General features: G+C 39.8%; 1 protein-coding gene across 1 annotated transcript in view; it reads left to right on the top strand.

Annotated features, from left to right (window-relative positions):
- Ca10 (carbonic anhydrase 10) overlaps positions 1-23,808 on the top strand; it is a 490,106-nt gene that overhangs the window by 65,128 nt on the left and 401,170 nt on the right. The window contains exon 2 of the mRNA XM_029546545.1: positions 11,427-11,501. Within this exon, the coding sequence (XP_029402405.1) occupies positions 11,427-11,501 (75 nt within the window). The remainder of the gene's footprint in view (positions 1-11,426; positions 11,502-23,808) is intronic.

Here is a 23,808-nt window from a genome sequence, read left to right on the forward strand (position 1 = left end):
CAAGGTTCAGTGTGAGTCCCTTCTGGATCCTGCACATGTTTCTTTTACATTCCTCTAGGTGACCTTATTGAAACTTGTGGCTTTGTACAGCACCTATGAGTCAAAGAACTATGGGCGTGTCTCATCTTAACTCTTCAGAGAGCTCATCTATACTCACAGCTGACTTGGTATCTTCCTGTGGCTGTTCACTCTCCTCTTGAATGGAACACTCAGTTTCACGTTATACTTAAAGCCTGTGACTCCCTGTCTCCTTAGTCACAGCTTAGCAATAGTAATAACTCCTAACTCTACTTACCCAGGAGAGAGAGAGAGAGAGAGAGAGAGAGAGAGAGAGAGAGAGAGAGAGAGAGTTGCCTTTGAAGACTGACTTTATTTTCCTGCGCTCATGAGTATCATGGTCAGTATCTTCACCAACACCACCCATGTGGAAGCTGTCATCACTAATTTTGCTAGCGCTGTCCTACATCTCAAGTAGAATCTCTCTTTGCATCTTTATGGATCATTCATACCTCCCACGTCTATGTTGCTTAAAAACAAATAAGTAGGTTTTAGAAGTCAGGCTAATAATCAGCCTTTTAGAGATTTCCTCATTGATTTTCAGCTCTGGTTACCTTTGGACCTGCTAACCATGATCTCATGCAGGCTGTTCCACACTGACTCCTTTTCCTTATCCACCCAACACAAACATAGTGTTGACATCATCTGGCTTGTGGCTTACCCAGTCTTTTCTCTCTGCTCTGAGCAATTGCTTTGTTACTCCCAATTGCAATCGGTGATGCTCTGGGTAGCTTTTTGGTCAGAGGTCAGGTCTCTGAATTTGAAGAGAAAAAAAAATGTTGAGTTTTATACTTGTCTTTCAAATTCAAAAAACTAAGGAATGGTTAGAAAAAAAAGTAAACAGTCCAGATATGGCATTTTCCCTCTCATTTTTAAATGAAACACAATAAAATAAAAGTGGATTTGCCCTGGCTTTCATTTCCCCAGGCAGACTGTCAGCTCCTGGTGCTTTTCCATCTGTTAAGAGGGTATGGGCCTGTCGACCAATTTGAAGCACTTTTGTCTACATTCCCTCTGGTACAAATATAGGCATCACACCAACAAGTCTTTGGATAGACTGAAATCACCCAGAGATCATACAGTTTAGGTTCCAAGATTGCATAATGGACATTTTTACTCAAGTATTTATTATGGATTCACCTAACTTTTACCTGTAGTGTGCCAACATTTGCATTACTCATGGGGCTATAAAATCAGGTATATCAATGTCCTTAAGGAAGTTATAATTTAATATATGAAAGTCTGACATAGAAGCAAATGAATTATTGAGTGAGGTCTTAATGCTAGCATGTATAATAACACTGGACATACATAAAGGATAGTGGGGCCTGCTAGGGCATTATAAAGGTGAAGTTCTAGAGGAAGGAAATTATCTCTGCCAGTCCATAGGTGCCCTGAAGTGTGCTGAGATAGGCAACTGTGTCCTGTGGTGAGCTATACCCTCTCAGCTAGTCTGCTTCCCACATAGAAGACAGACTCTCCGTTAAACATTAAAGGAAAACGGTGAAGTATTGGAAGATATAACTTTGCATCATGCATAGACTATCAGAAGGATGGCTTTTGTTTTGTTTTGTTTTGTTCTGTTTTGTTTTGTTTTGTTTTTTACTTCCAACACATAGTGTTGCCATAGTCAGGGTACATCATGATTCCTTCCTTAAGTAACTTCCTTGCATGGAGAAAAGAAATTTCTCCGACAACCAACCATTCATGGCTCTTGCTGTCACATTATTATTATGACGTAGTCATGGTAGCATGTCTTCTAAATGTCTCCTGCATATGTTTGGCTCCATCCTTTCTGAACATGAACCATCCAGGATATGTGTGACCTACTGAGTTCCAAAGTATGAAAATTCATCCCTACAGTGTACATGCTTAGGGCATGTGAGGTAGGTTTTGACTGAAGTTGCAGTTTTACTAACATCTCTCTTCCCATGCTGACCGGATCATTTCCATTCTCTTCCCTTATGCTTCCTCACATCGCCTCTCCTCTATGGTGTTTGGGTCTCGAATATTGCCAAAGGATTACCATAATTTTCACATGGATGTATTTTCAGTTTCTTTCTCTTCTTTTTTTTTTCTTTCTGAATCTGTATAAGCTGAGCTGTTTGAGTTATTTTACATCTCATAAAAGAGAGGGATTGCAAGAGTTAATCTCAAAAGATGATGAGAAAGCATTCACATGTAAAGAAGAATTACTTTGTCCATGGTGACATGTGAGATTCCCAGGAGTCACCCAGAAACATGTACTACGTACTTATGGAAGGAATAAGGCAGGAGGAGAGAATTCCAGCTTCCTTTTGGCTGGCGTGAAAACACCGTATGAGATGATTTAGCCACTCGTAGGAATCTCTTCCAACCCTGTTGTTTGATTCCAGCAGAAACAAAGTAGGGACCATGGCATCTTGAATGTGACATAGATGACAAAATTCAAAAGTCTGGAAAGTATTTTGTGTTGTACATACATCCCACAGTGCATGTTAATCAAATACCACATGCATTAGTTATAACTTCATAGCTTTCTGCTTTCCTTTTCTAAAGTGGCTTCTCCATGTTTGAGTAAGAACTAAAAATCACATGACCAGAAAAAAAATTATCTTTCTAGGTTTAAAGTGAGTTTCAGAAAACTGTAACTTGTGGCTTTTGTTATTGGCACAGGGCAATGTGCATGTATTTACATATTACCTACTTTGTTCTTGTACTATAGTAGCAAATTCAGCACTTGGGACAGAGCTGTGTGTGAGTGTGTGTGTGTGTGTGTGTGTGTGTGTGTGTGTATTTCAAAGACAAAAGTATCTCTCCTGTGGCCTTTTAGGAAGTGAGAGACTCCCAGGACTTAAAGGGAGGGACCTTAGATGTACCACCCCACAATAGGGAGAGGGAACTTATAGAGCCCACCTCCAGCAGGAAGACAGGATGTCAAGTGAAGGATGGGGTTGCCATCCCACAGTCACATCTCTGACCCATAATTATTCCTGTCTGAAAGAATTACAGGGATGGAAATGGAGAGGAGCCTGAGGAAAAGAAGGTCCAGTGACAGGCCCAAAGTGGGATCCAGCTCAAGGGGAGGTCCCAGGACCTGACACTATTACTGAGGCTATGGAGAACTCACAAAGGGATCTATCATGACTGCCCTCTGAAATACCCAACAAGCAGCTAAAAGAGTCAGATGCAGATATTTGCATCCAACCAATGGACAGAAGCAGATGACCTCTGTTACTGAATTAGGGAAGGCTGAAAGAAGCTGAGAAGGGCAATCCTGTAGGAGGACCAGAAGTCTCAATTAATCTGGAGCCCCAAGATCTCTAAAACACTGGACCACCAAACAGACAACATACACCAGCTGATATGAGGCCCCCAACACACATACATACAGTACAGGACTTCCACGTCTGTGTTCATTCAGAGATGATGCATCTAACCCTCAAGAGACTGGAGGCTCCAGGGAGTTTAGAGGTCAGGTGGGGTGGGGGTGGGACATCCACATGGAGACAGGGTGGGGTGGGGAGGAGGTGTGGAATGTGGAACAGTTGGAGAGTGGACTTGGGGGGGGAATAAAATATGGAGTGTAGAAGAAAAGATTAAATAAAAAGGAATGTTTAAAAATACATAATACATAGTACATATTAAAAAAATAGTCTTTGTGCTCCAATTTCTTTAATCCTTAAGAAAGGGGCAAAATCAATGATCATCCCATCTCTGCTGACAATCTGAGAGTCTGGGTTTCCTTTTGAAACCACCAAGATCAAACTGGGCAAAGAAACAAAAAAACCAAAGATGTCTGAAATGTATTTTCCCTGACTGTAAATATGTCATCTGACAGGGGTGGCAGCTTTTATTGAAGGACATAATAATACTAATTATTTATTATTATTATTATTATTATTATTATTATTATTATTATTATTATTTTCCCAAGGGGCTGATTGCACACTAAGCAAAGAAATCAAGGAAATTGCAATCCTTAGGCAAAGAGGAGCAGAGATGCTGGAGAAGCTGAGGCTGCGCTCTCTGTTCACATGTCTGCTCTGAGGGATTCTCAGTCATCCCTCCACTCACAGAAAATCAGATGCAAACAACAAGATGACTGCCAGCATCTGGCAGGAGGTGTTAAATGGGAACCCTGCACTTCTGTAGGTGTTTCATCTCAAATAAACCCCTTGTGGCAGGGAGCAGAACTTTAAATGAGGTTACTTTTAAATGTGGACCCCATCTTTCTAAATTGCCAGCCATTATGAGTCCACACTCAATAGCCAGAGGCATTTAAACTATATATATATAGATATACATATAGATATAGTTATATATAACTATATATAGTAATATATGATATAGTATATTCTATATAGTATAATACAGAAATATATAAAATATGGTAATTTATATGTAATATGTATCATCAGATAAGCTCTATGCTAGATAACTAATTTTTGAAGGGTAAATTTATTCCTTCAACATGCAAGTCAAACATAGCTTCCAGGCTTGTAAAACAGCTGTGGGGATAATGGCACATCCTTTTAAGCCTGACAGAGTTTGATCTCTGGAACCCACATGAGGGAAGAAGAGAAGGAACACCCTCTGTCCTCTCATCTCTACATGTGAGCCATGGTGCACATGTACACACTCAGAGAGACACACACACACACACACAGACACAAAACCATGAGTTAGTTCTCTCGACTATGTGGATTTCAGCTATCAAACTCGGAGCACTAGGTTTGGTATGCCTTGGTTTAAGTATGCCTTTACCTGCTAAGCCAGCTTACTAACCAACTATATTTTTTTGCCTCTTTGGTTGTAAGCCTTAGCCTTTAACAGCTGAGCCATCTCCTCAAACCTACCATATCTTCTTGGTGAATGGTTCCTTTCATCACTATAAAGTGATTTTCGCTATCTCCTCTGATTTTGTTTGAAGTCTTCTTCCCTGGGTAGTAGGATGGCTGCACCTGCTTGCGTTCCATTTACATGGCGTGCTTTTCTTTTCTATCCTTTTCCCTTTAGAGCTGTGTTTCTCTTAGCCAATAAGGTGTGTTTCTTACCTGCAACAAACGGATGAGATCTGTGTCTTAGTCTGATACTCTAGTCTCTGTCTTTCAATCAGAGAGTCGAGGCCATTGACATTCAAAGTTATTGTTGGAAGTTATGTATTAATTCCTATCCTTTAGCTTTTATAATATTTAATATCTCCCTAATCTTCTGTTGTCAAATATCTTCGGGGTATGTGTGTGTGTGTGTGTGTGTGTGTGTGTGTGTGTGTGTGTTTGTGTGTGTGTGTGTCCTGGTACATATGCTTATCTGTTTTTTCAATATCTGATTCTCTTAAGTCAACTGAAGGTATTAATAATTAATGACCACCGTATTCTTTGGAGACAGGGTCTTTATGTTAGCCAGAAATCCCCAGATATTGTTCTGTTTCTGTCCACATATAGTACAAAGAGTAAATAGACACGCGTGCAACTATGCCCTGCTTCTTATGTGAGTGTCAGGATCAGAACTCAGATCCTCACGTTGGTACAGCAAGCATTCTTACCTCCTGCCATATCTTCAACCTCTTAGTAAGAGTTTCAGTTTAAATTTTTTTATTTGATATTTTTTCAATATTTCTCCCTCTTTACTGAATTTACCTTTCATATCCTGTGAGTTCATTCAAGAATTGATTCATGTTCCCACTGGTTATTTTCAATATTCTTTTCATTATTGTTCTAAATGCTTTCTCTGGGAATTCCATCCAAGATGCTCCATCTATTATTATGGGATTGATCATTTTTAGGGGAGTCTTACCTCCTTGGCTTTTGTATGTTTCTTGTGTATATACATAGGGAATACACTGGGAACTTATAATTGCGTCATTGGTCAGATTTTTTTTTACTCACTGTGTGATTTCAGCGGAAGTATTTACAGTGTTCCAGTGAGACTGGGAAATGCTAGGATAAGTTGTATTTTCTTCCCATTGGTGTAGTTCAGTGAGACTCCCTCCTCTGGCTCAGATCAATCATCTACTTCATGGAACACTCAATGTAGTTCTGACCCAGTTGTTCTCCTTTCCTAGCCAGAGGGATTTTGTAGGTCTGACCTCAGAATATAGTTCCCTGACACCCACTCTCAGTTCCCAGGATGGGCTATGCAGAGAATGCCCTTTGTTCTAGAAACTCCCTCAGCAGGGTTTTCAGTTGACTTCTTTTTTTCTTCTTTTTTATTGATTATTTTATTTATTTACATTTCAAATATTGTCCCCCTTCCTGGTTTCAGTTTCCCCCCTGCAACCCTTCATCCCATCTCCCCTCCCCTTTGCCTCTATGAGGGTGCTCCCCCCCTACTTACCCACTCCCACCTCAATACTCTAGCATCCCCCTACCCTGGGGCATCAAGCCTCCACAGGACCAAGGGCCTCCCCTCCCATTGATGCCAAATAAGTTGACTTCTTGACATTCCAGTTGAGTGCCAAGAAGGGGAAGGGCTTTCCATGGCATCCATATGGTATGTGGATCTCAAGATTCCTTGTTTGCTGTACTGAGATTCTGTTCAGTGATGAGTTCATCATCAATGCTTTTGGGTTCTGCCCTCCCTTTCTGGTCTTTGCCAAATGACATTTGTCCTTGCATGCTACCCCTAGCCCCATTTTCTTGCTAGATTGTATAATGCTCAGATATAGTCTTTATGTTCTATGGCCTTCTCTTTGACTTCAGCACTGGTCTCGGGCAGCTGCGGTGGCACTCTGTATTGGAGCTAAGCACTGCCACTTGGTGCAGAGCCTGTAGACTCTCTCTTGTTCTATTTTCTTTGTTTGTGTATGTATTTTATTCTTTCTCCTACTGAAAGTTTAGTTCCTTTCTTAAGTCTCCCACCTCAGGGGATGAGTTCTCTCCCACTATCTTCATGTTATCCCTTAGAGCTTCTAGCTGCCTGAGTACGGATATGCGTGGGTATATCTTTGTAAGATGTCACTTTAATCTACTTAGATAAAACATTGTCCTCTGCTTAGGATTCAATATAATACTTTGCTATAGCTTATTTAGAAGACACAAATAATTTTATAAGTAGTCCCATAGGTCAGAGATTTTCAACAAGATCTCACCATTCCTAGAGAAATATTTTGGAAATTAATGAGGGCTCTTGAGAGTGTATTAATGAAAAGGTATAATTAGCTCCAACGAAGGTGGGTGGTAGTGGCATAGATGCCATGTGCTCTCTAGTACATTAGACAGTTCCAAATAATGATAAGTGATCCCATGTCCCAGTAGACATTCAAGGGAGTGAGAAAATGTTTTGCTTGTCTGAAGCCATAGGCTCTACTTCACATGTGAATACAAATATCTTTTTACATAGTTTTACTAGCTGCCTTCCTTTAACAATACCAATGCTCCAGGAATGAAGACAAGGTGTGTCCTTCATTATTTTGGGAAATCACCTCTGTCAGTGAGGCCAGGATTCTGAAACCTCCCATACAACACCATGGCATTAGTTGTACATGTTTCAACCCAGCATCCAATTTCTTTACTTTATATTCAAGTGTGTCATGCCCAACTGTATCCATGTTAAAACATACAATGTTTTGTTATCAATCATGTATTTTGACACTTTCCTATGGAGTTGCAATTGTAATTAAAAAGTTATACTCGTGACAGTAGTTTTCTTTCTTTTTTAAATTTTATGTGTGTAATTTGGCTTCCACCAGTTTCTTTTTTGAGTAAGAAATAGTAAAGGAAGTGTTTTAGGGTTCATGAACCAAATGGTTTCTCTTACAGCTTTTTCAGACGTGTACTTTGCCAAGAAAGGAGTTGGTGGGTAATATGTAATCAAATGCACGCAGTAAGCAGCCAAAATGATTTGTGAACATTGGAGTTTAAATTTTATATATTTTTCACATCACATGTAATTGCTATTGTTTATTATTTTTCAACCACTTAAAAATGAAAGACCATTCTTGGCTCTTGAGACCTACACAAATAGGCAGTGAGACAAGCCTTCCTAATAAAAGCTAGTTTCCTAATCACTGTTCTATAGAGTATTGTATCTAAGCTTTTACACACTGAAATGGTACTGTGATAAACTGCATCTCTTTAATTTCTTGATTATGCTACAGCTAAAGCTTTTATTGAACTTTTGAAATATGTGCAAATACTATAATAAAAAGTTGGCAGGGCTACATAGGTTGGGGCCCACATGAGTCAATCCTCAGTCAATCTTTCTCTGAATCAGAGATGTTTCTTCTCACAGTAGATGGGAATTAAAAGAAGCAAACACAGCTGGATGATGTACAGAGAGTAGGAGACTTTGCAGCTCACAGTCCTAAATGAGATGTCTTTGTCAAACCCCTTCCATCAAGGCTCGGGGATCTATGAGGAAGAGGAGGTACAAAGATTGTAAGAGTCAGAAGTTACAGGTAACCAAAGAAGCGATGACTTCTGGATAGAGCAGGATTGATGCAATTATGAATTATCAGGAATGGTTGCATCAAGTTTAAGCCAGATGAGGTTCCAGGCCTTGAAATAGGGAAGTGGACACAGGACTCCACCGCTAATGAAGAAGCTATTTGCTATTGATATCTATTGGCAAAGGGAAAATCAGTTTTCTCCAATGGATTGCCACTGGGCATATCAGCCACACACTATGGTTGATCCCATGCTCAGGAATTGGCCAACACAAAATTAACTCCATGTTTTTGTTTGATATGGAATGTTTTTGATATTGTTGACTTTGTTTGTCTGTCTGTGCATCTGTCCTGCTGTATCCAGAAGACACTGTTTCGTTGGAGTAATCTATAATTTCTAGCTCTTACAATTTTCCCAGTTCCTCTTCCTCATAGATCCTTGACCTTTCTGGGGAGAGATTTGACGAACACATCTCATTTAGGATTGAGAACTCCCAAGTTCTGGCTCTGTACATTATCCAGTTGCGTGTTTCTGTAGCTTTGTTTTGTTCTGTTTTGTTTTTCTTTGTCTTAGTTGTTTTGCTTTTGTTTTCACTTCTTTTTTTTTTTTAAAGAGAAAGAGAAAGAACATAAAGTTGGTAGGGAGGATGAGAGATATGGGAGGAGTTGGGAAAGGGACAAAGGCAGAATCAAAACCTATCATCTAAGATAATTCTTATTATTTAAAAAAAAACTATATTGCAGCTAGAAGCTGGAGAGATGACTTGGTGGAACTCATTTACTTTTTCCTGCACATACATCACTATAACTCCAGCTCTGTGGGCTCTGACACCCTCTTCTGGCCCCCATGGGCAAACACATAGGTGTCATATATTAATACAGATAAACATAAATGAAAAACAAATTTATAAATTAGTTTGGAAAAAATATGAAGACGCAAATTGTTGAGTTTTCTCCATAATCCTTATTTCAATTATAAAAGACATCGAAGACAATTCCTAACAACTGGCCCTCAGAGTAAAGAAAAAAGCTTATGGTTTGTTTGTTTGTTTGTTTGTTTGTTTTAGTCTCTACAGTTTTGATAAGATAAAGGTGTGTGGGTTTTGATAAGACTGAGAAATTTCTGTCTGGGATAAGGATAACTTATAAATTCTCTCTGATGCAAAGCAGGAAGATGTGGTTCAGGTTCACTGCTTTCAAGCCTGTGGAAATGCCCGTCCTTTCCAGGCTGGCTACAGGACTAGCAAGGTCCAAATCGAATTTCATTTAATAAAATATCAAGATTTCGTTTTGATCTGTTTTGATAGGTCACATTACCTGTGAATTATACTTAATCTGCACCCAGCTAAGTGTTACAAAGTGTTTCCAAAAAAAAAAAAAAACCATCAGGCTTGAATGTAACATGCGTCATCTATATTCTATATTCGTGTCCTGAGATACTAAGCCTTTGGACTCTCCGTTTGTGCCTGTGGTCAGTCATGCCCTTCAACATATTGACGAAGAGAAGGAAACACTGTCTATCTTGTAGTGCTCAGAGTAGGGCATGGTGACGACATCAAAGTGCTTTCTGAATTTTTAACCCATTTTTCTCTAGCACAGAAGTATGTTCTTTGTCCATCCACTTAATGGTTTCTGGATCTGTTTTCTGGAGCCAGTCATGCCTTCAGGAGCATCAAGTGCAATAGAAACATCTAGATGCTGTACCACACAGGAATTCAGATGCCAGAGAATCTGGTACATGTTGCTACCTCCACTCCCTAGATTCACACTGAACATCTTGGAGCTGGTGACATTCCAGATCTACAAATGGGTTCTTTGTCACTCTTCTGTGTGTTTCTAAAGTCCCCATCCCCACTGTTGGTCTCAGATTGGAGTTCTCTTTTATTTGTCACCACAGTGCTGCCAGCATCAGGGTTCCAGTCTCACAGGCAGGTGAAAACATTACAAGTGCATCAGGAACCCAGAGGGATTTAGCAAGGCCTTTGTCTACACCAAGCCTTGTTTTCAAACCCAATGCCATGAGCCAATCATTTGTAACACAAAATGATGTGTCTCAGAGTTGGGATTTTTTAAAAGGGGAGTTGAATGAAACTAAGACAATAACTAAAGGCTTAATGGTTGGTTTATTCAAACAAATTGTCAGTTTGGTTGTGTCTCCTGAGTTATCTTCAGTAAACTGAGATCTAAAATATGAATACAGTTAAATAAGAATTAATATTTAATGAATACTGTTTAATAAATACAAGGACATAGTTTTAGATACTCTCTGAGCTCTATATGCACATGTATCCAACAAGTTATGTGTGTGTATGCATAGATGTATACTTGCACATTTGTGTGTGTGTGTGTGTGTGTGTGTGTATGTGTGTAGAAGTCAAGAAGACAGCAGTTAAATAAGCCAATACATGATCACTATGTCTTTACTGCTATAAAATTATGCAAATCTCTTGAGAGCTTGTTAGAAGACTCTAGCAGAAAACCGCAGCTATTCCTATATCCTTGACCTAAGAAGATGGGTCTTCCTGTGTTTGAGGCAGGCCATCCTCCTCTACTGAGTGTCCAGGTTTGGGAAGCACCCATACTGAGTTTGGGGTGTTGTTGTTGTTTATTTTGTTGTCGATTTTTTGTTTTATTTCATTTTATTTTTGAGATAGAGAACATGAAGTTGGATGGGTAGAGAGGTATAGAGAATCTTAGAAACAGAAGTTCCTGATGTAAAGGAGTTAGGCGTAGAAAAGAATATGATCAAAATGTATTATATGAAAAATTCTTTTAAATAAAAACTTTATAAAAAAAATACCCAAATAACTATAAAAAACCACAATAAGAAATTTACATGCTACTGGTATATTTGAAGAAAAAAGTTCAAAGGAGATTCTGAAGGATTGGGGCCTTGAAGTAGGAAAGGGTGATGTCTTGGATATTTACTATTTTCCCTTATCAGCCCAGCTTCATTCCTGTGCTACATCTTAATCTCCCTTCTTGTTTGTTTCTCCTTCAGCTCAACAGAATTCACCAAAAATCCATGAAGGCTGGTGGGCATACAAGGAGGTGGTCCAGGGAAGCTTTGTTCCAGGTAAATACACATTTATTTTACCTATTTTTAAAAGAATCTTATTCCTTAAACATTTTTCAGGAGATAGAAACACTCAAAACCCCATGCATCCATGGGATACTGAGGTATCCCACAGTACCTCATTCCTGTGTACTAAGAAGAGTAATAACAAACAAACAAATAAAAGCCCAGAATTTGGATGAACACCAATGTTTTTTCTACAATGTCACATTTGCTACATGGGCTGAAATGTATGGTGAAAGTCAACTTGGTCTAACTCAAGCATTGAAATCTATTACATTAAGAGAAGTCTTGTTACGTGAGCAGCAACTTAAAAAGAACACATTATTCTTCTATGTAAACTGGCTCTTCCATCAATAGAAACCTCCTCCAGAAAGGAGGAGGCTAGAAGACTGAGAGGAGAAGCTGTTTGCCCACACTTGATGAAGTGAGGACTGTTCTCTACATTAATAACACGGGAAGTCTGTCTGAACAGTCTGACCATGGCAGTGAAGCTTGCTGGAATGCATGCTGTGACTTATGTCATTGTGGTAGCATGTGTGCTCAAGACTCAGCAGATCCAGGCAAGAACCATCTAAAACTAAAAGGAAATGACTGGGCACTGTCAGCATGCAGGCGTTGGACTGAGAAGCAACGGCAGGCTAAGGCCAGAAACAACGTGACTTGAGTTGAGGAGAACAGAGGGTGCTGTCTCCCCCACTTCCCTTACTCAGAATTGTCCTATTCTTGACATAATAGACAGAATTAATAACCTGTATTAACTGTAAAAACCATAGGTCATCCTGCAAGACATCAGAAGAGACAGAAACAAAGAGCAAGAGATTAAAGAGAAAGAGGCATGGAAGGATGGCATATCCCACAGTATTCTTAACTTACTAGATCTGAAAGAGACAGAAAGGAAGCCCACAGACATGTCAGTGTATGGTCCTCACTCAGCCTGGTGCTCAGAACAAAAGATCAAAAGAACCAGCTGAGGGCTCTGAATTTGGTGGCAGGCCAAATGTGCAGAGTTCTAGGTCATCCAGTTTATGCTCGACTGCTTTGCCTTTCTACATTTCTATTTCTCCTGTAGAGTGTTTCATATAAACTGTGCAAAGAGAAGGAACTTGTAAAATTCCCTTAAGCCTATCTGTTTTCATTTTTGTCGTGAGACAACAGTAAGTACTGCTGGGGTGTTTTCAGTGGGGAAGGACTCATATGGGAAAGGATAGTGGGTGTCTCAGGAAAACGCCAGCTGGCTGCTGGAGAGCCTCGGAAATCAACTAATCCTAACATCACAACTACACTATGGCACATGGCACATTGTTCTTCAGCTCACTGGGCACAGAAATTGAATTTCACTCACCTAGAAGTGATCAGGTTTCTAATGGCAATAATGTAAAGTTACATATGCTATGTCTGCTTAAATAAGTATAGATATTGTCATTTGATATTTATAATGGGGGGAACATCCCTCTCGATGATATAAAATATTTATATTTTGGCAAGAGAAACTGTTGGCTATACTCATGGTAGCTCAGAAGTTATAATGATCATTAGATACCGTGAACTTGTGAGTATGGGATTAGAACGATTGAGGAAAGTCCCTCATTTTTAAATCACTCCTACCTCTGTGGAAGTTGACTTGTCCTTAGATAGCAATGTGTGGTGTCTTCGTCATTTTACCTCTTTGCCTTATACTACTTGAATAATTACTCTATCTATCTATCTATCTATCTATCTATCTATCTATCTATCTATCTATCTATCTATCTATCTCCACCTCCACCTCCACCTCCATCTCTATACATGTTCAGAATTCTAGTCAGACTTGCATGATGCTGCTAAGGCAACCATGGAAAGAATTCCTATCCTTCATTTGCTGTTGACTGAAGAGTTCTACTTTTCTTCATTTCCAGCCTGCTTTGCATACATGTTGTGGCTGTAGAAGTTGTGATGGAAAGAAACACCTAGAGGCCACAGCAGTGGCAAGAGAACGAGTCGGTCAGTGCCAGACGCCCTACTGTGGCCATCTTTGGGTGGCGTCTATGAAACCCTTTCAAGATGCAGAGCACCTTGCTTGGGACGAATAAAGAGGCACTGGTACATATCTCTTACTCAAGCTAAATTCACCATTTAAAGGGCAAGCTAAGCCATAGACACAAGGCTCTGGAGAACCAGAGCAGTCATAGGGCTAATAACCGCAATTCTGCCTCTGTGGTGTATATCAAAATTTCTTGGTAACCAGCTCAATTCATGCTGTCTACTAGCCCCCACCTCAGCAGGCTCTGCTTTGCAGGCAAAGTCCAGCTTGTTTGACTCTTCATCTTCCACACAGCTAATATCATCCACAGGGGTTTCCCTCTGTTTTTGCCACCAACATTGTAATGGCTGATTTATGTAATGGCTAGAGTATGGTACCATACATTTGGTCAGAGGTGCCCTGGTGTTGCTGTTGAAGTTATTTCTAGGTGAGAATAATTTTCAAAATCAATCTCTAAAAATCATATATTTTGATTCCTTCCCTCCCCTAACTCTCTTTCACTCCCACATCCTTCCTTCCCCTAGTCCATTATTTCTCTTTCTCTGAACAACTGACCAACACACACACACACACACACACACACACACACACACACACACACACACACACACACACATACATGCTTGAGCACTAAAGCCACAAGCTACAATAAAGACAGTAGAATAGAAATCTAAGAAGGTCCCATTTATTATTTAAACCATCTTATTATTATACTGTGTGCAATCTCTCTCTCTCTCTCTCTCTCTCTCTCTCTCTCTCTCTCTCTCTCTGTGTGTGTGTGTGTGTGTGAGAGAGAGAGAGAGAGAGAGAGAGAGAGAGAGAGAGAGAGAGAGAGAGAGAGAGAGAATATGTGGACACATGCATGTTATATGGTACATATGTGGAAGACAAGGAACAACTTTTAGAAGTTGATTTCCCTTTTCCACCATAGTGTCTAGGGATTGAACTTAAACTGTTGTGTTTATAAATGTTTTTACATGCTGGGTCATCTCATTTGGCCCCAAACCCTTGTCTTTTGTGGACCACCTTAGGTTTACTTAACCATGAAACTGCCTCAGTACTCACTTTCTTCAGTGAGATTATCAACTTCTGACTCCTAGAGGCACTTGGTGTTGGGTTCTTTGTTACTTCCTGTTCAATGTAGTTTTATAGATTCAAGTGTCCAAAGATAAAGGAGAGAAGGAAGTTGGGTGGTCTTGTCAATGATCTGCAGTACTCAATAGGCAGAAGGATGAGAATATAATGGAGGTCTGATAGTTCAAAGAAGAGTGAAATCTACCTTGTCATTCAAGAGTGGTGGATTCTGCCTTCCTAAAAATCAGAACCTGAGTAGAACTAGCAAAGAGACCAGAATGCTTGAGTTGCACAGGCCACGGTGAGGTAGTTTTGTTTGCCACACAGGGCTTTAGACACTACTTTCTGAAAGGGGAAGAATGATAATATATGTCTAATCTTTGGCAGATCAATCGAATGGGTGTAAAAGTAACTTTGATTCTCTTGATGTAATTGTTATTTTGGAGGCTTACTGCTTCTGTCTGCGAACTTAGGCCTGGTCCTGGAAGCTTCTAGTCTCTGAACAATCTGATCTAAGCCTAGAATGTTTTCAGCCTCTAGGATTTGCTGCTGAATAAGCTCACTTCTCCTAGTTCTTTCCGATCTCTGGCTGGCGGATACAACTCGGCTGTTCTGGCTCAAACAGTTCTCCAAGCTGACTGATTCAATCTGGCTTCTCTCTTTTTTTTTTTTTTTTTTCTGCCTCTCCTGAATTGCTCTGCTTGCCATCAAACTAACTCTGCAATTTGTTCTAATCTTCTGGCTCCTTCTCATTCTCTAGCTCATTCTGCCTTTGCTTATGTCTAGCTTGCTCTTACTTCAACATGTCTGTGTAAAACTCTCCCAGTAAAACCTGCCTCTTCCTCTTTCCTCTCTTCTTTGCCTGCACTGATCTCTTAAGTACCTTCCATCTCCTCTCTCTTTTCATTGAGAGTTGGGCACATCCTATCCTGTCATATCTTGTTCTGATTGCTCACTTTGTCTACTCCTCAGTTAGACATCACTTTCAAACATGGGTGTTTCCTTCTACAAACTAAATTTACCTTCATTGTTTTGGATTAAAGGTGTGTCCCAAGGGCTTGTCTATATTCTAGCCAGAGGGATTAAAGATGTGTGCTAAGGGTTGAGCCAGACCATAACCAGAAACAGGTTTTTCCAGGAAATTTTTCCTGGGATTCACACAGAGACAAAAATATCCTGCCACAAAGGAGTGTTTTGGAAAACTAGCTATGGTAGAAATTAACTGGATTCAATTGAAGATAAGAGAGAAAAATAAGTTTGTTTTCATTGTGCAGATAACAAACTTCCAAAACAAAAAATTATGGGCCCCTACGCCACCCATGACAAAATGCTGATGGGCTCAAACTATTGGTAATTAAAGGTTGATAGGGGAAGGGAAATGCCATTTGCTTCAGTGGTGTAGCCACAGGCAAGTTACATAGGTTCCACTCAGTAACAAGCCACCTGCCCTAGGCCACACACAAAAGGAAGACATAAGAATGGGAGAGGGACTTGTTGAAAGAAGCGCTCCAGTGAGAGGGGTAGATGTGAGGAGGGGATGGAGGAACAAAAATGACTAAAATCCAATTGCATAAATGTATGAAACTTCAATAACAAAACCAAAATATATATGAAATATATGTTAACATACACACAAAACAAACACTATTAGGTTAACTGTGCTGTTGGGGAATTAACAGAGAGTTTGTTTCGAACCATCTAAATTATATTTATTAAATAATAAAATGTGTGTTATAAATATATCACATGTATATAACACATTTTTAATTTAGTGTAAATACGCACATGTCTTTAACACACTTCTGGAATATGTGCCAAACACTGTCTATTCACATTCTACTTAAGTTACAAAGATGAGAATCTTCCCTTTGGAAGAGATACAATACTATGAACTATTATTAGTCAAAGGAGATGTCATAACTTCTCAGGCTTGAATTATGGTAGGCGAGTCACTTGCTAAAAGTAATCTACAGTCACTGGGCTTCAAAGTATATGCTTTATGGGTTAAAGTTTACACAGAAGTCTCCTATTTATCCTAAAACAAAAGAATCTATCCATGGATTATGTATTTTTTTCCAACCTTATAAAGCTCTGGAGAAGGTGAAAACCCATCTTAGAGTCTGATACCTATTAAGGCTCACTCCATATCACTAGACCTGGGCCCCTCAGCACACTGATCCAGAATGTTTTCCATAGATCTGCTTTGTTCACAGTTATATTTAGCCCTGGTACATGATCCTAAAGAGCTCTACATCAATTATTGGAAGCAGTGGGAGAAAAAAAAACAGATAAATGAATGATATCTTATAATACTTCCAAGACTCCTCTCAAAAGTGTTTGGAATTTTCCAAGTCTAAGAAGGCAAAGAGGATATCCCAGGGGAGATACTGCCATGGGGTTCAGTAGCACTCTACAGGGGAGGAAGAGAAATGATATTTCAGAAAAAGAAGCAAGATGGCCAATGACTTGAAAGTCTGAAAATGTGGATGCATCCCTGGAGCAAGAAGAGATTTGGGCATTAAGATTACAGAGCAGCAGGGTCTGATTATGAAGTGATGTACCTATTGATACCCTGGAGCCTAAACGTGCTTGAAGAACCATGTATTTCAAACTTCAAGTAAAAAGGTGTTATGTGGGCTAAGATAGGAACAGTGAAGAGCACAATAGCCCAGCTTTTATGGGTGGGTTCCTCCTCTCCTCTCATCACCTGCACCACCAGGATATAGCACAGGCCTTCCCTACAACAGGCACTTGACTTCGCTAAGTTGACTTGGGTCAAAACTGTGAAAGTTGCTTTTATTTTCTCAAATGAAGCGAAAAGATGAGAGCCATACCCAAGCTGTGTGAATACATATGTGGCTTGGGCTGAGCCCAGAGTACTCCCTTCTCTGTTCTAACTATTTAAAATCTTCTGGCATCTTCTCATTCACTGGTTCATTCTGTCTTCACCTGTGTATATCTAGCATGTTTTATATGTAACTAGTTTCTATAAAATTGTCCTGGTAAAACTGTCATACACACACACACACACACACACACACACCACCTTCCCATCCTCTACACTCCCTGCCTTCCTGACAAACACATGTTTTTATCTCTCCCTGCTCCTAAGTAGCCTCTCCTCCTCTTTGTTCTCCTGTGAGTTGGGTGTATCCTATCTCTGACTCATTCTGGCAAATCTTTCTCTGATTTGTCACTTTGTCCCTCAATTAGACATCACTTTTAAACATAGCTGCTTCCTTCTACAAACTAACTGTACCTTCATTGTTAGGGGTTAAAAATGTATAAGGAGGGCATTTCTATCTTCTAGCCAGATCATACTGTACTCCAGGGTGTGTCTATATCTTTGGATATGATCCCTTGCCAAAGCAGCCATGTTCCTGGATTAAAATTCCCCTACATAGAACGGACATATAAAGGGAAAAAAGACAAAAAGGAAAGACTCAACTGTCCAGAAAAATGTTCCTCGCACTTGAAGTGATTACTATAATCAATATAATAAATAATAGTAATAATAATTATCATCATCACCATAATAATTGTAATAATATATAGCAGTACAAACTTCTGTGCATAATACAAAGAGAAATCACTATTTTTCTCAATTTTTTTTTGGGGGGGGGGTTTCAAGACAGGGTTTCTCTGTGTAGCCCTGGCTGTCCTGGAACTCACTTTGTAGACCAGGCTGGCCTCGAACTCAGAAATCCGCCTGCCTCTGCCTCCCGAGTGCTGAGATTAAAGGTGTGCGCCACCACGCCCCGCTGTTTTTCTCAATTTTATTATGCGTCTAAGCATCATATGGGCAGGCATGTGTGTACCACTGTGTTGAAATCAACAAACAATTCTATAGAGTGAGTTCTTGCCTTGCATTTTTATGTGATTTCTTGGGGTCAAAATGGGGTCATCGGGGGAGCCATCTTGCTGACCCAGCACTGCATGTTTTAAAGTCTGGTCGAAATAGTCTGGATATCAGAGTGTGCCTGCCTGCAAAGTCTCAGAAAGCTAGGACCAGAAGCTAGCAAGGACACTACTAGCCTTATAAATGGTCTTAGAACATCACTCCAGCCACGAAAGAATTGTGTGATGGTAATCATGGGCAAGCTATACATAAGAAACGGGACAAAGCTCACTGTGGTGAGTGAAAAATGACAGATGCCAGGTACTTTGATAGTGGATGCATTCAGGCATTGACTTGTGGAAGGGCTTACAGATCATCGTGTTTGAATTGAGATCCTGGGAGGAAATGGAGGACAGAGAAACCATTAAGAGCTATTACTTCTCCCTAGATATATAGAAATTACTGCAAGATCATGAAAATAAGTCCTTGGCCATCAAAATGATCGACAGGATAACTTTTCACTGTTGTTAGTATTGACAATCAGGAATGGAGCTAAGCGGTTTAATTCGCTCGCCATGCCATCCTATGTTGCTTTCTCTAAAATCAACTATAAATGGCTCATCTTGAATGGTAAACTCTCCCAGAACACTATTTTCCAGCATTTCCTTGCTGGGTTGTCTTTAAATCTCAAGACTACTAGATGAATATAATTATGTTCAACCACCTGTGGTAGCATACTGAAGCCTAATTAACTGTGCTTTGCAAAGGGCCTGTTCCCTTTGCTTAAAAAAAGTCTCAGGCTTGACACCTGCGGTACAAATAGCTCTTCTTTTCTCAACAACCCTAAGCAGGAGAACCAACTAGGGGGCAAGGTTCTTGCTGGTCTAGAATAGCCTCTGAGGTCATTCATTCCCCATCATTCCTCCTGGAGTAAACAGAATCCGCAGTGTTAACAGTCCCTACTTACCTAATCAACACATATTTACTGTCTCTGTTTCCTTGGGTCACAATCTGGGTAGGGCTTAGCTGGGTCCTCTATGAGAATGGCTCGATTCAAGGCATCAGTCTGACTCATGATTGATTTAGAGTAGTCTACCTATATGATTTAGGCTCATAAATGATTTAGAGTAGTCTACTTCCTCTCTAGGGATGAGGGCTCAGACTCAGGGGTGTTGCTCCTTCATATGGACTGCTGCTTCAAACTAGCAAGAAGGTTGCTATCTCGCTTTGAATCTCTGCCTGGGAACTTTGGGGAGTTTTATGTTGTCTTTCATTGAGGAACAAATCCATTCATAGTAATGCTCCTTTGGATCAACTCACAGTCAAGTGATGGAGAATTTTATTCATATTTATTTTGTACTACTTATAGTAATAGGAAGGGTAAAATCCCATCAGATCAAAAACTCCCATTCATACTAAAGCTCCGTGTACTATTGAAGCTACGTGAATACATGGCTTACATTTTGGCCAAACACAATGGCTCTCGTTTCTTTGTGCAGAGGACCACATAATCTGTTTCTAAAATGCCCAGCGTAGTTAACTGTGGGATGATCTTGGAGGACTTCTACAAAGTAATATCTTCTGAAATGACAGGAATATTGCACCCATTAACTCTCAATAGCTATAGTTGCTCACACAAGACCATACCAGTCAGTAATCCAGCATAATTGGGGACTCAAAGCCTCTTCCCTTAGTCGAGGAGTCATGGACAGTTGACAGTTTCTGAGGGAGGGCTGTCTTTTTTTTTCTGCAGAAATGAGCCCCCTAAAATGTTGCCCATGCCCCTAGTGTTCAGACCTATACACACATACATATGGGCAACACTAGTAGGAGCCACTGAGCAACGCACACAGAGTGACACACATGGAGAGAACATAAATTTGAGAGGGGGAACTTTTGGGGGACACTGGAGAAACTGGAGGGAAGTAGAGGTAAATATGTTCAAAATAGTATCTGTGTAGGAATTTCTCAAAGAAAGCACATAAAATGAATTCTATATTAATCGCATTATGGCCTTTGAAAGTGAAGTAGAAGACAGTGTTCTCAACGGTATCTTCAAATCTTGAGCTGGGAATTAATATCCTTTGGGAAGGATATTGCCTTTCTTTCTTTTACTGAAGACTATCTGAAATAGGGAACTAGTAGAAGGAGGAAAGGAATATCCTCTCGCAGCCTTTGGAGTCTCTTGACTCCCTTTTTCTACCCAGGAGTCTAGCTCCCACTTCTACTATCATCACCCCTTCTTAGGCTCTGAAGCTCCTGCCTCTTACAAATGAATGCTTGCTAGGCATATTGGCATAAACCCATCATCCTAGCACTCAGGATATAGAGGCAGGGTGAATGTGAATTCAAGACTAGGAAGACTACATAGTGAGACGCCGTCTCAAAACAAGAAGAAAATTAATGAAAACACTGTATTGTATCCAGTCCATCTATATAACCTTGGAACAATCTATGAATCACAAGCATTTAATGTAATCATACTTTTGAAGACTCTTTTTGCCATCTAAGGTAATACATTCAAAGTTTTGGGAAAACAATTATTCTTTCTTTAGATATGTCGTCTCCAAAGCTCATGGGTGAGTAATTACTGATCACACACAACACATGTGTATTTTTATAATAATCATTTGCTTCTTTTAACTCAAGCCACATTTGTGCTACTATAATTTTTTCCAGATGAGAGAACAATTTAAGACAACTGATGTCATTGACTAAGGTGATGGAGAGGTCTAGAGAGGGGTACATTCTTCTCCATCATACTGCCCCTCCACCCAGACTGTCAGAATGTGATTAAGATACTGCTTCCTAAATGGCATATAGTTTGGTTCCCTTTATTTTCTGTTTAAGAAACAAACTGGATAGCAGACTAAATAAAAAAAAAATACTATACCAGATTAATCCACTTAAAACTTGGCAGAAAAGTATCTTTATCTTCATGTATAATCTACCATTTTAATGTGATCTATTGCATTTGAGGATCTCTCTATAATTGATCTCTCTCTCATCTTTCAAAAGTACATTTTATTTTGGAAACTTCAGGATTTGCAGAATGTTACAAAGATAATGCTGGAAATTTCAACATACCCATTATATCCTACATTATTATATACAATGCATTTATCACAACTTAGAAACAAACTGCTCTATAAAACTATCAACAGATTTACATATTGCCTTGAATTTCCTTTTCTAGTCCTTGTTCCAATTTGGGGTACCCCTTTGCATGATCATGATGTCTCCATAGTCCAGTCTAGGCACTGAGTGTCTCTCAGTGTTTCTTTACTGTCTCTGTGTTTCTAGACTGTTAGTGTTGCCAAGTGCTGCATAGCTACTTGATGGACCATCCTTCCATCTGAGTCTGCTTGGTGATTTGCTCATGAATGACCTGGGGCTGTAGTTTTGGATGGACAGTTGTACACAGGAACACTGTCACTTTCATGAAATCCTCTTAGGAGTACATTATCCTTTTCTGAGTTGTACTCATCCACATCCTTGTTAATAAACAGGTATGAAAGATTCAGGAAATGAGAGGTTTACCCATGGTGGCAAAGTAGGCAATGGTGCCAGCCATAGAACACAGGTTCTTTGTTTGCCTGTAGTATTTCTCCAACCAGACTTCTCTAAAGCCCTGTCTGACCCAGAGCTTCTTTACTTTAAAACTCTGTGTGATATCTGGTGAATTGTGCTTTAATTTCTTTCTAGGGTAGTATCTGGAGTTAACAATAAACAGAGATCTACGGCACAGTGTGTGGTCAAGTAAATGGCATCTCCATAAAAGTAGCCAGTGTAACCAAAAGCTGAGCTCTTGCTTCACCCACCAAATCTTGCTGAACATGAACTGGGTGGATAAGCACACAAGTGAGCTCCCCTTAAGGTGATCCCTCCATTTGTTTGGTTTTCTATCTCCACATCCCTCCTTTAGACCACAGAAAGACCAAACATGAAATCCCATGCATGTCAGTTTTAAGCTCTCTTGTTTTTCTCACGTATAAAATCAGACTGTTAAGCAGCATGGATTTCAAAGGTTCATTTTATCTCTAGTATTTTCTGTTTGCTAATGTGATATATGATTATCTTGGAAGTATAATATTAGCAGTATTAAGAAATTGAATATTGATTTCATCACAGGATAATTTTACGTTTTGCATATGGGTGTTTGGAAGTGGAATCAATGATGTAATTGTCTTTCAATTTCTGATCTCTTATCTCTAAGAGGAAGCAAGAACTTAATGGGCACATATTTCTCTGCCTGGAAAGGGGATGCGACACTGATTGGACCACAGTTATGAATAGTTTCAGCCTTGTGTTTCCTCCCAGAAATAGAATGTCTATTGTTCAAAATATACTGTGAGCCTGCTACTTGCCACTCACTTTTCTACTAGGAATACAAATTCGAATAAACTGCAGCTTGTGGTCTCAGGAGTTCACAGTTGGCTTTACAGACATATGATTTAGCCTGATAATGTATGGGAGTCGAGTAGTATATGTGATGAGATCGACTGGGCACATAAAGGAGAAAACAACTAATTCTGTCTGCAAGAAGGTTTCACACACGAACAATTCTCTTGAGACAGGATTTTTCAAATGTGAAGGTCTCTGCCAGGTAGCGAAGGTGAAAATGAGCAATACTGGTAGATGAAACATAATATGGTCTGAACTACTCCTGAATAACAGATGATAACCTGGTAGTAGTAAGCATTTGTGCTTATCACTCCATCTATAATGGGCCCTATGATTACTTCACTTCAGAGCCAGGTAACGGAAAATGCACTGGATTCTTAAATGGAGCTCTGAGTCCCAGTCCACCAAGTACTACTCCATGATGTTTGGAGACCACCTAACTGCTCATAGCCTCATGTCCCTTATTTCTAAACCGAGAATGATGACAACTGTATTTTAGATGGTTTTCTCAAATGCAAAATAGAATACCAGAGCTCATTGCTTCAAATAACCATTGACATGTGTTTTTATCAGCCTTTGTTGTTGTGACAAAATACTCCAACAGTTTTTAAATTGATTTTTTTTTTTTTGTAAAATTGTAAAACCAATTTAAAGCTATTTGGAGTCATGGTTTAAAAAGTTGTACTACATGGTCTTCTGACTGCAATGAGCCTGTGGTTAGGAAGAACATTCTGACATTAAGAATATGCTGCAAAGGAGACTGCTCGTCTATTGGTGGCCAGAAAAAAAAAAGGAAAAGGAGGAAAGAGGAGAAGAAGAAGGAGGAGGAGGAGGAGGAGGAGGAGGAGGAGGAGGAGGGACAGGAAGAAGAGAGGAGAGAAGGGATTGAGAGAGCTGTTCCTTTCATGACGGCCAGAGAATAGAGAGAGAAGGGAGAAAGGAAGCAAGATAGAAACCAGGGACAGATA

Source organism: Mus pahari, chromosome 14, assembly GCF_900095145.1.
Source record: "Mus pahari chromosome 14, PAHARI_EIJ_v1.1, whole genome shotgun sequence".
Taxonomy (NCBI): domain Eukaryota; kingdom Metazoa; phylum Chordata; class Mammalia; order Rodentia; family Muridae; genus Mus; species Mus pahari.